Source organism: Leucoraja erinacea, unplaced genomic scaffold (genome assembly GCF_028641065.1).
Source record: "Leucoraja erinacea ecotype New England unplaced genomic scaffold, Leri_hhj_1 Leri_145S, whole genome shotgun sequence".
NCBI classification, from domain to species: domain Eukaryota; kingdom Metazoa; phylum Chordata; class Chondrichthyes; order Rajiformes; family Rajidae; genus Leucoraja; species Leucoraja erinaceus.
Window position 1 is genome coordinate 13,257 of NW_026575737.1, and position 12,441 is coordinate 25,697.

The 12,441-nt window shown below is 49.2% G+C and overlaps 1 protein-coding gene across 3 annotated transcripts; it reads right to left on the minus strand.

Annotated features, from left to right (window-relative positions):
* Positions 1 to 2,516: 2,516 nt before the first annotated feature.
* Positions 2,517 to 10,356, minus strand: LOC129715863 (protein krueppel-like). Of its 3 annotated transcripts, none has more exons than XM_055665750.1 (3): positions 10,018 to 10,351; positions 5,865 to 6,410; positions 2,517 to 2,895 (listed from the first exon to the last, which is right to left on the minus strand). In XM_055665750.1, the coding sequence occupies exons 2-3, from the start codon at positions 6,284 to 6,286 to the stop codon at positions 2,745 to 2,747; spliced, it is 573 nt and encodes a 190-aa protein (XP_055521725.1). In that variant the 5' UTR covers positions 6,287 to 6,410; positions 10,018 to 10,351; the 3' UTR covers positions 2,517 to 2,744. The 3 variants fall into 3 exon arrangements, with proteins under 3 accessions (XP_055521725.1, XP_055521727.1, XP_055521726.1); XM_055665752.1 differs by having other exon boundaries at positions 2,742 to 2,895; positions 5,933 to 6,410; positions 10,018 to 10,356; XM_055665751.1 differs by having other exon boundaries at positions 2,761 to 2,895; positions 5,861 to 6,410; positions 10,018 to 10,355.
* Positions 10,357 to 12,441: the final 2,085 nt, after the last annotated feature.

Genomic DNA, 12,441 nt, shown 5'->3' on the forward strand with positions numbered 1-12,441 from the left:
ACTTATCTGTTTTGTAGTAAATGCCTACTATGTTCTGTGTGCTGAAGCAAAGCAAGAATTTCATTGTCCTATACAGGGACACATGACAATAAACTCATTTGAACTTGATCTGAATGGTGTAATGTTGGGAAAAGAGGAAGTACAATGGGCTCTGGGGTGTCCTTGTACATCAATCACTGAAAGTAAGCATACAGTTACAGCAGGCAGTGAAGAAAGCGAATGGCATGTTGGCCTTCATAACAGGACAAGTTGAGTAAAGCAGCAAAGAGGTCCTTCTGCAGTTGTACAAGGCCCCAGTAAAAGACCACACTTTGTATTGTGTGCAGTTTTGATCTCCAAATTTGAAGGACATTCTTGCTATTGAGGGAGGGCAACGTAGGTTCACCCGGTTAATTCCCAGGATGGCAGGACTGTTATCTATATATTACTAAAACTCTGTTCTTGACCGGCTTCGGCTTTCAGTGCTGCGGTTTCCGAGAGTACGGTCGTCATTTTTGGCCACCTCGCTCAGAGTCCCCCTCCGCCTGTGTGCCGAGGATTTTTCCCGTCGATGAAAAAAAATGACAGAGCTATTAATGTTTTTACAACATTTCCCATTCGCTCTGCTGCCCCTGCTGGAGGGAGGGGGAATGACTATAAAACCAGGAAGTGGTGTGCCTCAATCAGTCTCTGCAAGTGGTGTGCTTCAATCAGTCTCTGTAAGTGGTGTGCCTCAATCAGTCTCCGCAAGTGGTGTGCCTCAATCAGAGTTTTGAATGACACTGACAAATGTCTACAGCACTGTGAGTACCCTTAATTTGGTTTGAAAATGAAAATAAGGTTAGAGGTAAAAAAGCACTGCCTGCAAATAGTTGTTTGGGTTTGGGTTTGAAGTTGAAGTAAAAAGGCACTCTCTCTCTCCTCCCCCCCCCTCTCTCCCTCTCTCCCCCCCCCTCCCCCCCTCTCTCCTCCCCCCCCCTCTCTCCCCCCCTCTCCTCTCCCCTCTCTCCTCTCCCCCATCTCTCCTCTCCCCCCATCTCTCCCTCACCCCCCTCTCCTCTCCTCCCTCCCCCCTTCCCCCCCCTCTCTCTCTCTTCCCCCCCCCCCGTCTCTTCTCCCCCTCTCCTCTTGTATACTCTGGAATTTAGAAGGTTGAGGGGGATCTAATTGAAACATATAAGATTATAAAAGGTTTGGACACGTTAGAGGCAGGAAACATGTTCCCAATGTTGGGCGATTCCAGAACCAGGGACCACAGTTTATGAATAAGTGGTAAGCCATTTAGAACGTAGATGAGGAAATACTTTTTCACCCAGTGAGTTGTGAGTCTTTGGAAATCTCTGCCTCAAAAGGTGGTGGAGGCTGGTTCTCTGGATTGGTGGTGTTGGTGAGTCGGTGAAGGTGACTACCTCCCATTCCCCTTTCCTCCCAAGCGAGAATCATGACAGAAGCCTCCTGGTGGTGATCCCTGGCACAGTTGACGAGATGCACTCGATGAACGTCGGGCGAAAATTCTGTCAACATGTTGGACAATGACAGAAGCCAACAGCGAGTTACATCGTCTGACACATGAGCGAACGAACCTCAAGCTGGCTACCTCCCATTCCCTACTCCCCAAGGTGGCTACCTCCCATTCCCCTTACTCCCCCAAGCTTGCAAACTCCCATGCCGCTTACTCCAAGTTGGCTACCTCCCATTCCCCTTACTCCCCCAAGCTGGCAAACCCCCATTCCCCTTACTCCCCAAGCTGGCTGCCACCCATCCCCTTACTCCAAGCTGGCTAACTCTCATTCCCCTTACTCCCCCAAGCTGGCAAACCCCCATTCCCATTACTCCAAGCTGGCTGCAACCCATCCCTTACTCCCCAAGCTGGCTACCTCCCACTCCCCTTACTCCCCCAGCTGGCTATCTCCCATTCCCCTTACTCCTCCAGCTGGCTACCTCCCATCCCTTACTCCCCCAAGCTGGCTCCCACCGCACTGTCACGGACTGTGGGTTGGCAGTGCCCACGCACACGGGGCCGGGTGAAGCGGGGCAGCGGACACACGGGGACAAAAACCCGGCAACATCCCCGTCAGCTGCAGCAGAGTTGGGGACAGTCTGGTCACTAAGGGAAGCAAGGGAGGTTGGACCCATATATTTGCAATGTCAGCCTTATTCTCAAATCTTGGCACAGCTTCAGTGCAGCTGCCCATTCCGGAAGGACAAGTAACTCCATTTTGTTTTCAAATGACTTCCATCTTGGTTCCAGAATGGGCCACCGTCTGTGAACTTAAACAAGTTTGTAAGACTTGGATGAAAGGCACTTACCTTGTCCTTAGCTGGGACAGTTCAGACAAATATCTAATATGGTCCTGTGCCCAGACAACACGTACATTGTTTCAATGATTAGTATAAACCAAGCTTCTAATATTTTCCCAGACTTTATTCTGCTGGGAAAATTCTCTTTTAAATTTGACTGCTTTCTGTTTTTCAGCAAATCTCAATTTTTAATTTACGAACCAAACTTCACCAAAGTAAGCTCTTCCACAGTGAGGTCAGGTTAAACCTGCTTTATTTGGTATGTAAGGCACAAATGTGTCAATTAAAAAAAAAATAACACTTTAAAATGCCTTTAAGTTTTTGGACCAGTGGCAGTCAGCTGGTACTGTGAGCATTCGGCTGTATGCAGCTTGACTCACTTTGGCATTTTCACTTGGGTACAGTATGAATGAGAAGATGCTGGTACTGTTGATTGTCTGCTCCTCGACAGGTTCAAGGAGGAATTATATTAGGAATACTTCTCTATCCGTTTCCCACCACGGATGGCTGACCTGCTGAGTTGTATCGGCACTTTGGAGGGGAATGGACGGGCGACGTGTTGGTTCTAGACAATGCTGTTCCTCCAGCTTGCATGTCACCTTGTCAAAGTTCGCTCTTAAAAAGGAGATAGCAAGAAAATTGTTAAAGGTAAACCATGGCAATCCTTTAATCAATCTGTCAGACGGGAGTGGCAAGATCTACAATGAGCACAAATGTTGCTCAGTGCTTCTCGGGCTCCAATCTCAGAACAAAGGAACATTAGCGCAATTATATATTTTTCTTATATGTAAAACACTCCTACCAAGTCTGAATATGGCATGACTGTAGCCTTTCAGAATACAGGAAAAGCTGGGTCCAAATCAAGCTCATCCAATAACAAATTATTACTAATTTCTGGAGCGTCAGCTATTTTTTTCAATCTTGGCTTCTTTATGGCCTTGAAAGATGCAGATGTTATTACGCAGGCTTCCATATTAATGTCTTTATTAAAAAGACAACCTGTCCTCCATATTGTGTTCCATACAATTTGCAAAGTCATTCAGACTTGGCACAGAGCAATTCTTTTGTTCTACTAGACCATGCTTTTGTAGAACACCTCAATTTTAGATTTGACTATTAGCTCTTTCAATCCTGGCAAGGGTGTAGGCCCAGATCAGAAAGATCAGTGTGGGAGTGGGAAGGGGAGTTAAAATGGTTGGCAACCGGGAGATCCAGCAAGCCTTGGTGGACTGAGTGCGTGTCAGGTGAAATGTACACCTGGTCTAGATACAAAGAGAGAGAGAGTGCATGTTTGAGAGAGAGCGTGTGAGAATGTGTGTGTGAGGGAGCTTGTGTGTGTGAGTGTGTGTGACAGTGTGTGTGAGAGCCTGTGTGAGTGAGTGTGTGTAAGAGAGCATGTGTTAGAATGTGTGTGAGTGCGTGTGTAAGAGAGTGAGTGTGTGTGTGTGAGAGCGTGAGAGAGAGAGCATGTGAGAGTGAGACCATATGTGAGATTATATGTGAGAGTGTAAGTGTGCATGTGCGAGTGTTAGTGGGTCTGTGAGAGAGTGTGTGCGAGACCGCGTGTGAGAGCATGTGTGAGTGAGACTGTGTGAGAGAGAGAGAGCAAGAGAGGGAGTGTGTGTGAGAGCAAGAGAGAGGGAGTGTGTGTGAGAGAGAGAGGGAGTGTGTGAGAGCAAGAGAGAGGTTGTGTGAGACTTAGCAAGGGAGTGGTGCGTGTGTGAGAGAGAGGGAGTGTGTATGTGAGAGAACAACAGTGAACAAGAGAGAGGGAGTGTTTGTTTGCGTGAGAGAGGGACAGAGAGAGGGAGTGGGGGAGCAGGACGGAGGGGATGTGGGGAGGGGGGGAAGCTATTTCAGCCTGGGAGAGGCACTGGAGGGAAGGGGTGTCGAGGTTGGGTGTGAGAGAGACAGGGAGCGAGAAAGAGTGTGAGAGACAAGGAGCAAGAGGGAGTGTGTGAGAGAGAGGATGGGTGCACGAGAGGGTGGAGTGGAGAGAATTTGTACGAATGGGAGGGGGGTAAATGGAGGGAGGGGGGGAGAGAGATGAATGTATATGTGCAGTTTTAAGGGACACTAGACCAAGTGCAGACCCGTTGGGTCTGCTCCCCCAATGGTGTGATCCCCCAACCCAATATTCCACCATGCACCCGTCTCCTCCAACGGAACTGAAGCCGTTCCCAAATGTAAGATTCCAGCACTCCCTTGCCTCCCTCAGCAGTGGATTAAAAAAAAATTCCAATTGCACCTCCCTGCCTGCTGCAGCAGTGAAAAGTTCAGAGTGTTCCTGTCTTGCAACTTTGTTTTAAAGTGTGTTGGAAGCTGATAGGAAGGAGCAGCCGTCAACGAATCAAAAGGCAGAAAGGAAGCCGGACGGACGGACGGCAGCCACAGCCTTTTATATAATAGATAGATAGATAGATAGATAGATAGATAGATAGATAGATAGATAGATAGATAGATAGATAGATAGATAGATAGATAGATAGATAGATAGATAGATAGATAGAAGATTGATAGATAGATAGATTGGTCAGGTGGCATTTGGAGTATTGCATACAGTTCTGGTCACCATTACAGGACTGATGTGGAGGCTTTGTGGAAGGTGCAGGGGAAGCAGCACTGCAGATGCTGGTTTACAAAAAAGGACACAAAGTGCTGGAGTAACTCAGCAGGACAGGCAGCATCTCTGGAGAGAAGGAATGGGTGACTGAAGAAACATCCCAATACTTTACCCATTCCTTCCAGCATTTCGTGTCTACCAAAACAGCGCCTATCCTCGTGGCGGTGTGCCAGCAGTCTGGAAGAGCAGGAAAAGGCCTTGCCACAGAGCGGGTAGGTGAAGGGTCACTGGCCGGCGTGGACTCGCCGGTGGTCCAGCAGGTGGTCAAGGCGGGTGAAGCCCTTACCACAGGACGGGCGGGGAAAGGGACGCTCACCGCTGTGGGTACGCCGGTGCTGCCATAGGGTGGACATGCAGGTGAAACCCTTGCCACACTCAGCACACACAAAAGGGTCTCTCTCCGGTGTGTATCTGCTGGTGCTGCCTCAGCTCCCATGCTCTCTTGTCAGTGGGAGCAGTTGCTCGCCGGTGTGGGTCTGCCGGTGCAGCCGCAAACCCCACCAGCTGTCAAATTCCTCGCCGCAGTATGGGCCACTGGTGTGCACGCGCTGGTGAGACAGGGCATGGGAGGCCATGGCAAAGCACTCTCCACACACCGGGCTGGGGACGGGACGGTCGCCAGCGTGCACCCGCTGGTGGGACAGCAGCTTGGAGGAGCGGGCAGGTGTACTGGACACTGTAGCCGGTGTGGGTGCGCTGGTGCACCAGCAGAATGCTGGACTGGGTGAAGCCCTTGCTGCACCGGGCACAGGTAAAGGGCCGCTCCCCGGTGTGGGTGCGCTGGTGCGACAGCAGGATGCTGGACTGGGTGAAGCCCTTGCCGCACCGGGCACAGGTAAAGGGCCGCTCCCTGGTGTGGGTGCGCTGGTGGGACAGCAGGTGGTAGGAGCGGGTGAAACTCTTGCCACATTCGCTGCAGGTGTAGGGCCGCTCCACGGTGTGCAGGGGCCTGTGCACCTACAGGTCCAGCGACGACTTGAAGTCTTTGCCGCAGTCGGAGCAGGTGAAGGGTCGCTCACTGCTGTGCACCTGCAGGTGCCGCCGTAGCCCCGACAACCGGGCAAAGCTCTTGCCGCAGGTGGAGCAGCCAAAGGGCTTCTCGCCCGTGTGCACTCGCCGGTGCACCTTCAGGTGTTGTGCCCTCTTGAAGCTCTTGCCGCAGTCGGAGCAGGTGAAGGGTCTCTCGCCGGAGTGCACACGGTTGTGCCGCAGCAGTTTGTCGTAGCGGGTGAAGCTCTTTCCGCACTCCGAACAGTCAAAGGGGCGTTCTCCCGTGTGCACCCGCCGGTGGATCTCCAGCAGGCTCGGGTACTGCCAGGCCTTGCCACAGATGTCGCACCCATAACGCTTCTCCTTGTTGTGCCCCGTCATGTGGTCATCCATCGCAGGTCACCCCCTCGAAGCTCAGCCCACACAACGAGCAGATGGGGGGCTCACCGGCACCCAGGCCGCCCACAATGGCCGCTCATGTCCCCGCCTCTCCGTCCACAGTAACGGCTCCTAAACCCTGCAGGAGAACACAGAGGGTCAACAAGCTGGAAAACAGGACATTATCAGCACATATTGGGTGCGTTTAAGGCGGAGGAAACAGGTATATAATTCTGCGCAGCCGTACATTTGCTGCCTCACCGCCAGAGACCCGGGTTCGATCCTGACTATGGGTGCTGTCTGTGTGGAGTTTGTTCGTTCTCCCCTTGACCTGCATGGGTTTTTACTCTGGGTGCTACGGTTTCCTCCAACATTTCAAAGATATTCAGTGTTGAAAATTAATCAGCCTCACAAAATTGTTAAATTGTCTCTAATGTGCGTAGGATAGTGCCAGTGTACGGGGTGATCGCTGGTCGGCGCGGACTCCGTGGGCCGAAAGACCTGTTTCCGCGCTGCATTCCGAAACTAAACTAAACCAAAGAATGGTTTTGACACAAAATGTCACCCATTCATTCTCTCCACAGATGCTGCCTGACCCACTGAGTTACTCCAGCACTTTGTGTCTATCTTCTCCACAGATGCTGCCTGACCCGCTGAGTTACTCCAGCACTTTGTCATAGTTTCATAGAGTGATAGAGCGTTGGAAAGAGGCACTTCGGCAAACTTGTACCTTCACTCCTAGATCCCTCGGCTCCACACATTCCCCCAGCGCCCCTCCATTCACAGTGAAGATCCTGCCCTGGTTTGACTACCTAAATTGCAACACCCTCTCCACCCCAAACAATGTGACCTCCTCCCTGTAGCTCCCTGCTCCTTAACCATGCCGCCTCCTGCTCCTTACCCCACTTTGCGGCCTCCCCCCTCCTCCCCACCCCCAAACAATGTGAACCCACCCCCACCTGGCTCCCTACCCCCTTCCTTGGCTCACTTGACCCCTCTCTCTCCCCCCAGTTCTCCGCCCCCCCATTCATCCCCCTCGGCACCAAACCCACCCTACCGGGAATCCCTCCCCCCTCTCTTTGATCCCTGCTTCCCCCGCTACTCACTTCACCCCCTTTAAACATCCAGCCTCTCCCCCTCTCCTCCCTTCCTGCACACACTGTCTCTCTTGGTCTTCCTCTCTTTCTCTCACTATCTCTCTGTCTACCCCTCCGCACTCGTTCTGTCTCTCTCTCTACCCCTCCCCACTCTCTCTCTCCCTCTCACTGTCTCTCTCTATCTGTCTTTCTCTCTCTCTTCCTCTGTCGCTCTCCCTGTCGCTGTGTGTCACTCTCCAGCACTTTGGGTCTCTTCTCCACAGATGCTGCCTGACCCAGTGGGTTACTCCAGCACCTCCTTGTATGTGAATACTTGGCCAATAAACCTGTTCATTTATTGACTCATTCATTTTGTGTCTTCTCCACAGATGCTGCCTGACCTGCTGAGTTGTTCCAGCACTTTCTCATAGAGCAATACAGTGTTGGAAAGAGGCCCTTCGGCCCAACTCGTACCCACACTCCTAAATCCCTTGGCTCCACACATTCCCCCAGCGCCGCACCATTCACAGTGAAGATCCTGCCCTGGCTTGACTTCCTAAACTGCAACACCCTCCCCACCCCCCAAACAATGTGAACCCACCCCCACCAGCCTCCCTGCCCCCTTCCATGACGCACCAGACCCCTCTCCCCCTTCCCTCCCACCCATTCATCCCCCTCGGCACCAAACCCACTCCCCCTTGAATCCCTCCCCCTCCCTTTGTTTCCCCGCTACGCACTTCACCGCCTTTCCACCTCCAGCCTCACACCCCTCTCCTCCCTCCCTCCACACCCTCTCTCTCCCTCTGTCCGTCTTTCTATGTGACAGAAGCAATTCTGTTCCTCAGACGTTATTAATAAATTTTAGGTATGTACTTTTGTAGCAAACTTAACTACCTAGGCATTTACTTTTAATTTCTATTGCATATGAGATTTTTTTTGGTCATAATTTAGCCATTTAGCTCATACCTGTGGCCTTAGTTTAATAAATTTTGGAGTAATGCTTTTATAATTTTTACTTAATTCAATGGAATTTTAATTTTGTCATGGTCCTTTCTGTATTTTTTTTCTTTTTGCATAATGAATTATGGTTTTTATTTCAAGAATAAACATTAAAAAAAAGCCACAATAGCACAGCTACAACTGTTAGACTCAAAACTTTATGGACATGGGTTTAAAAGGCAGCCTGATGATTCATGTGGTTCTTATGAAATGGCAACTTGTGGAATGTCATCACAGCAAATTTCAAATTATTTTGCCGAGGGGTCGGGGTCAGATGTTTTGGGAACGACTCCCCAGCCGTTTATTCCTCTCCCCTGTGTGTTTATAACATTATTTACCTCAGTTTTACCACAGACGTGTAGTTTATGTGGAGATTTACTAGGTATGTTACAAAACGTACCTTCAGCAGCACTGTAGTTATGCCACTGGCCGTGTGCGTTACTTTGAGGGGGGAGGGGCGTGATTAAAATGCGTTTTTTCTCCTACCTGTCCTGGATATATTTTCTCAGAGTGCAAGCTTTTCCTGAAGTATTGTTCCGACGCCGTTCTGTGATTTTTTTTTTTTTTTTAAATTGCCCGACAAGTTCAGCGCTGGAGTAATTTAAAAATCAGTTTCTAAAGCTGTCAACAGGGACGGATTTCAAGTACGGGACAGGGAAAGGAAAGCCGTTTATTTGATGTATTAAATACTTCTTAAGTGCTTCTTAAGATGCCTTTAATTCACATTTTACGTTGCAAAACGGTGATTTAGGACCCATACGAACCGGCAGTATTTTTCCTGTGGTTATGGGGTTTAAATTCACCACAAACGCAATGTTCCAAACGATCGCATTCCTCAAAAATCCACTCGCAAGATGATTAAAATGGCCATTAATTGACAGGAATTAAAAACTAAATTCCTTCCATTTGGCCTATAAATCCATGACAATGAGATTTAAAAATCATGTTATATTGTGAATTCTTGTGTGAATGTTATTTGGACACTTAGGCTATTTAAAAATGTTAATCTTTTCTTAAGAAATGGATAGATGTTTAGATCTAGTAATTGAATTTTGTAATTAGCTGCAATTGGGTAACTAACTAATTATATGCTTTAATTTCAGGTCATTGAAGTAAGATTATTTAATATTTGTTTCAGAATGCTTCAATCTATAATAACTGAAAAATTATTTCAGTTCTCTTAATTTTTAAGAAAGTTATGGGCTTTTGACTGTCCTTGGTCACAGCTTTTTAGTTAAGTCAATGGAAAAGCAATAGGGAACAAGATGCTAATTTCCGAGTATGAAAATGGCCATAACTTTTTTAATACTGAAGATATGAAAGTGAATTTTGTGTCAAATTAAAGTTATTTTTATGCTTTATCTGATGGGATAAATTAGACGATTTTTAAAATCTCAAAATTTTGTAATATTGCTAGATGTTACACGTCAGGTTTATTCCCCCAGACGTGTAGTTTATGTGGAGATTTACCGCAGGTCTCCCCCAGACCGGGTTTATTTCGCTCCGCTGCTGATTTATAACGTTATTTACCTCAGTGAATAAGAGGGGGAGGTTTATAACGAGTTTGACACCAGTTTTCCCTACACACGCGTACTTTATGTAGTGATTTAACTCAGTTCTCTCCCATATTGACCCTATCCCGCTCCCCTGCTGATTTATAACATTATTTACCTCTGGTCCGTCGGCAGCGACGCCACCAACTGCCGCTTCTCTGCCGCCATTTTCATCCGGTCGATGGGGAGACTCGACTCGGCCCGGGGCGGTGGCGGGACCGGCGGGCGGCCATCTTGGTGAAGGCAGGTGAGGTCGGCGCGGAGACCGGCCCAGAGGGCCACGGGCGCTCGGCTCACCCCGCCCGCGAGCAATCTTTGCCCGCGACAGTGAAGGATACGGGACGATACAGAGCGATATCACTTGGTGATGGGATCCTCTAGTATCTTTGGTGATGGGAGCCAACCATGGGGTCCTCTAGGCTGGCGAACGGATCACAGATGGTCCTCCAGGCCAGACGGGGTGAGCCGAGCGCCGTTGGTCCTCCAGGCGGTTGGAGCGCGGGCGGGCGCGGGGTTGGTGACGTGGCTCGGGGGCAAGATGAAGATGAACCGGCGCTGAGACTCCAGACCCTGGTGAGAGAAAGATAGAGAGAGAGAGAGAGAGAGAGTGGAGGGAGGGGGGAGAGTGGTGAGAGGCTGGCGGTCGAAAGGGGGTGAATTGATTAGCGGGGGAAAAACGGAGCAAAGGGAGGGGGAGCAGGAGGCGGCAGCAGGGGTAAGGGGCAGGGTGCCACAGGGAGGAGGTCGCATTTTTTGGGGTGGGGAGGGTGTTGCTGTTTAGGAAGTCAAACCAGGGCAGTTAGGCTGAGCATCAAAAATGTGTCTAGAAATCGTGACCCACGTCACAGAACTACATGACATTTTCCACAGATTTAGATGAAATATATTTGAGAAGGATGTCATAACTCGTCAGTGCCAAAAGTTGCACTTTAATTAATTAATTAGAAAATTAGATCAAGACAACGCCATCTAGTGGCCAATGTCCATATTACACCATGGGCAGCCTATTTCCGTGTTGCAGTCCTTTTAAACTATATATTATTACAAGGAGGAGGAGGAAACGGACAGATTTGGGAGGGAAAGGATAGCGGGGTAGGGGGTGAGAGGGGGATGGGGAGAGATATATGGGGGAGAGAGATGTGGGGGAGGGGGAGAGAGGGGGTGGGGGGGAGAGAGGGGAAAGAGGGGAGGGAGAGTGAAGGGGGGAGAGAAGTGGAAGAGTGGGGAGGGTAGGAGGAGTGGTGGAAGAGGGACAGAGGGGATGGGGGCGGGAGGAGAGAGTGAAGGGGAGTGGGGGAGAGAGGCATGGGTGGGAGAGGGAGAGGGGTGAGGAGAGAGAAACATAGAAACATAAGATTCTATAAGATCACCCCTCAATCTTCTAAATTCTAGCGAGTACAAGCCGAGTCTATCCAGTCTTTCTTCATATGAAAGTCCTGACGTCCCAGGAATCAGTCTGGTGAACCTTCTCCGTACTTCCTCTATGGCAAGAATGTCTTTGGGCATTGTGACATCACACGATGGAACGTTTACCATGGGCTGGGGCTCCTGCAAAGGCATATGTAAATGGATTCATTCCGATTGGACATTTGTGAACATTGGGCATTGTGACATCACACGATGGAACGTTCACCAGGGGCTGGGGCTGCTTCTATGGGTGAGAAGCCATTTTTTTTTTTAATATTGGGGGGGGGGGGGGGGGGGGGGGGCGTGGGTTGGGGTTGCAGGGGCCAGCTTGACCAGGTGATGTGTCGATGCCCTCCTCCGCTGCTCCGTGCCAATGCAGGCTGCATCTGATCCACACGAGGCCATTTGGAACGGCGCCTGATCTAATTGGAATTTGGAAGGGATGGAGAGAGAGGGAAAAGCAAAGGTTATTTGAAGTCAATATTCATACTGCTGCCCAAGCGAAATGTGTGGTGCTGTTCCTCCAATTCTGCTGGGCCTGACTCTGACATTGGAGGAGGCCCAGGTCAGTGTGGGAATGGGAGGGGGAATTAAAGTGTTTAGCAATTGGGAGATCAGGTAGGTTTAGGTCGACTGAGCGGAATCGACGATCGAACCTGGGTTTCTGGCGTTTTGGGGCAGCAACTCTACCATCTGTGTCACTGTGCCTCCTTTCTCTGTATGGAAACCCAATCACAGATTAAGGAACCGGTTTGCAGAGCCGTTACATTTAGTATTCCATGGGTGAAGGAGTGTGACTATTCTCATGGGGTAGTTACGTTTTTTAATGGAAAGTCTTTCATTATCTGAACTGTCAAAAAAATGTATATTATTATCTATTATTAATTAAATTAACATAGCATTAAGACATGGAATTAGAGTCCAAATAATGCTTACAATAATACAATATGGTAAATGCCATTAGAGCTCAATATACAAAAGATATTTTGCAAACTATGACTTACACCCTGCACTAAGATGTAAGTTGATTGGAAAAACGCAATTACTTGTTTTCAGAAAAATTTAGATTTGTACAATTAGTTTGTACTTTTGGTGATGATCAGAAAATGTTATTCTTCAACTTTCAACTTGGTAT

Bases quoted from the DNA above. Each gene is read 5' to 3' on its own strand.
- LOC129715863 (XM_055665750.1), bottom strand. From the start codon at position 6,286: ATGGATGACCACATGACGGGGCACAACAAGGAGAAGCGTTATGGGTGC. The intron at 2,896-5,864 runs GTAGGTGCACAG...CTCCTTTTTAAG, and splicing joins TTCAAGTCGTCGCTGGACCT to AGCGAACTTTGACAAGGTGA.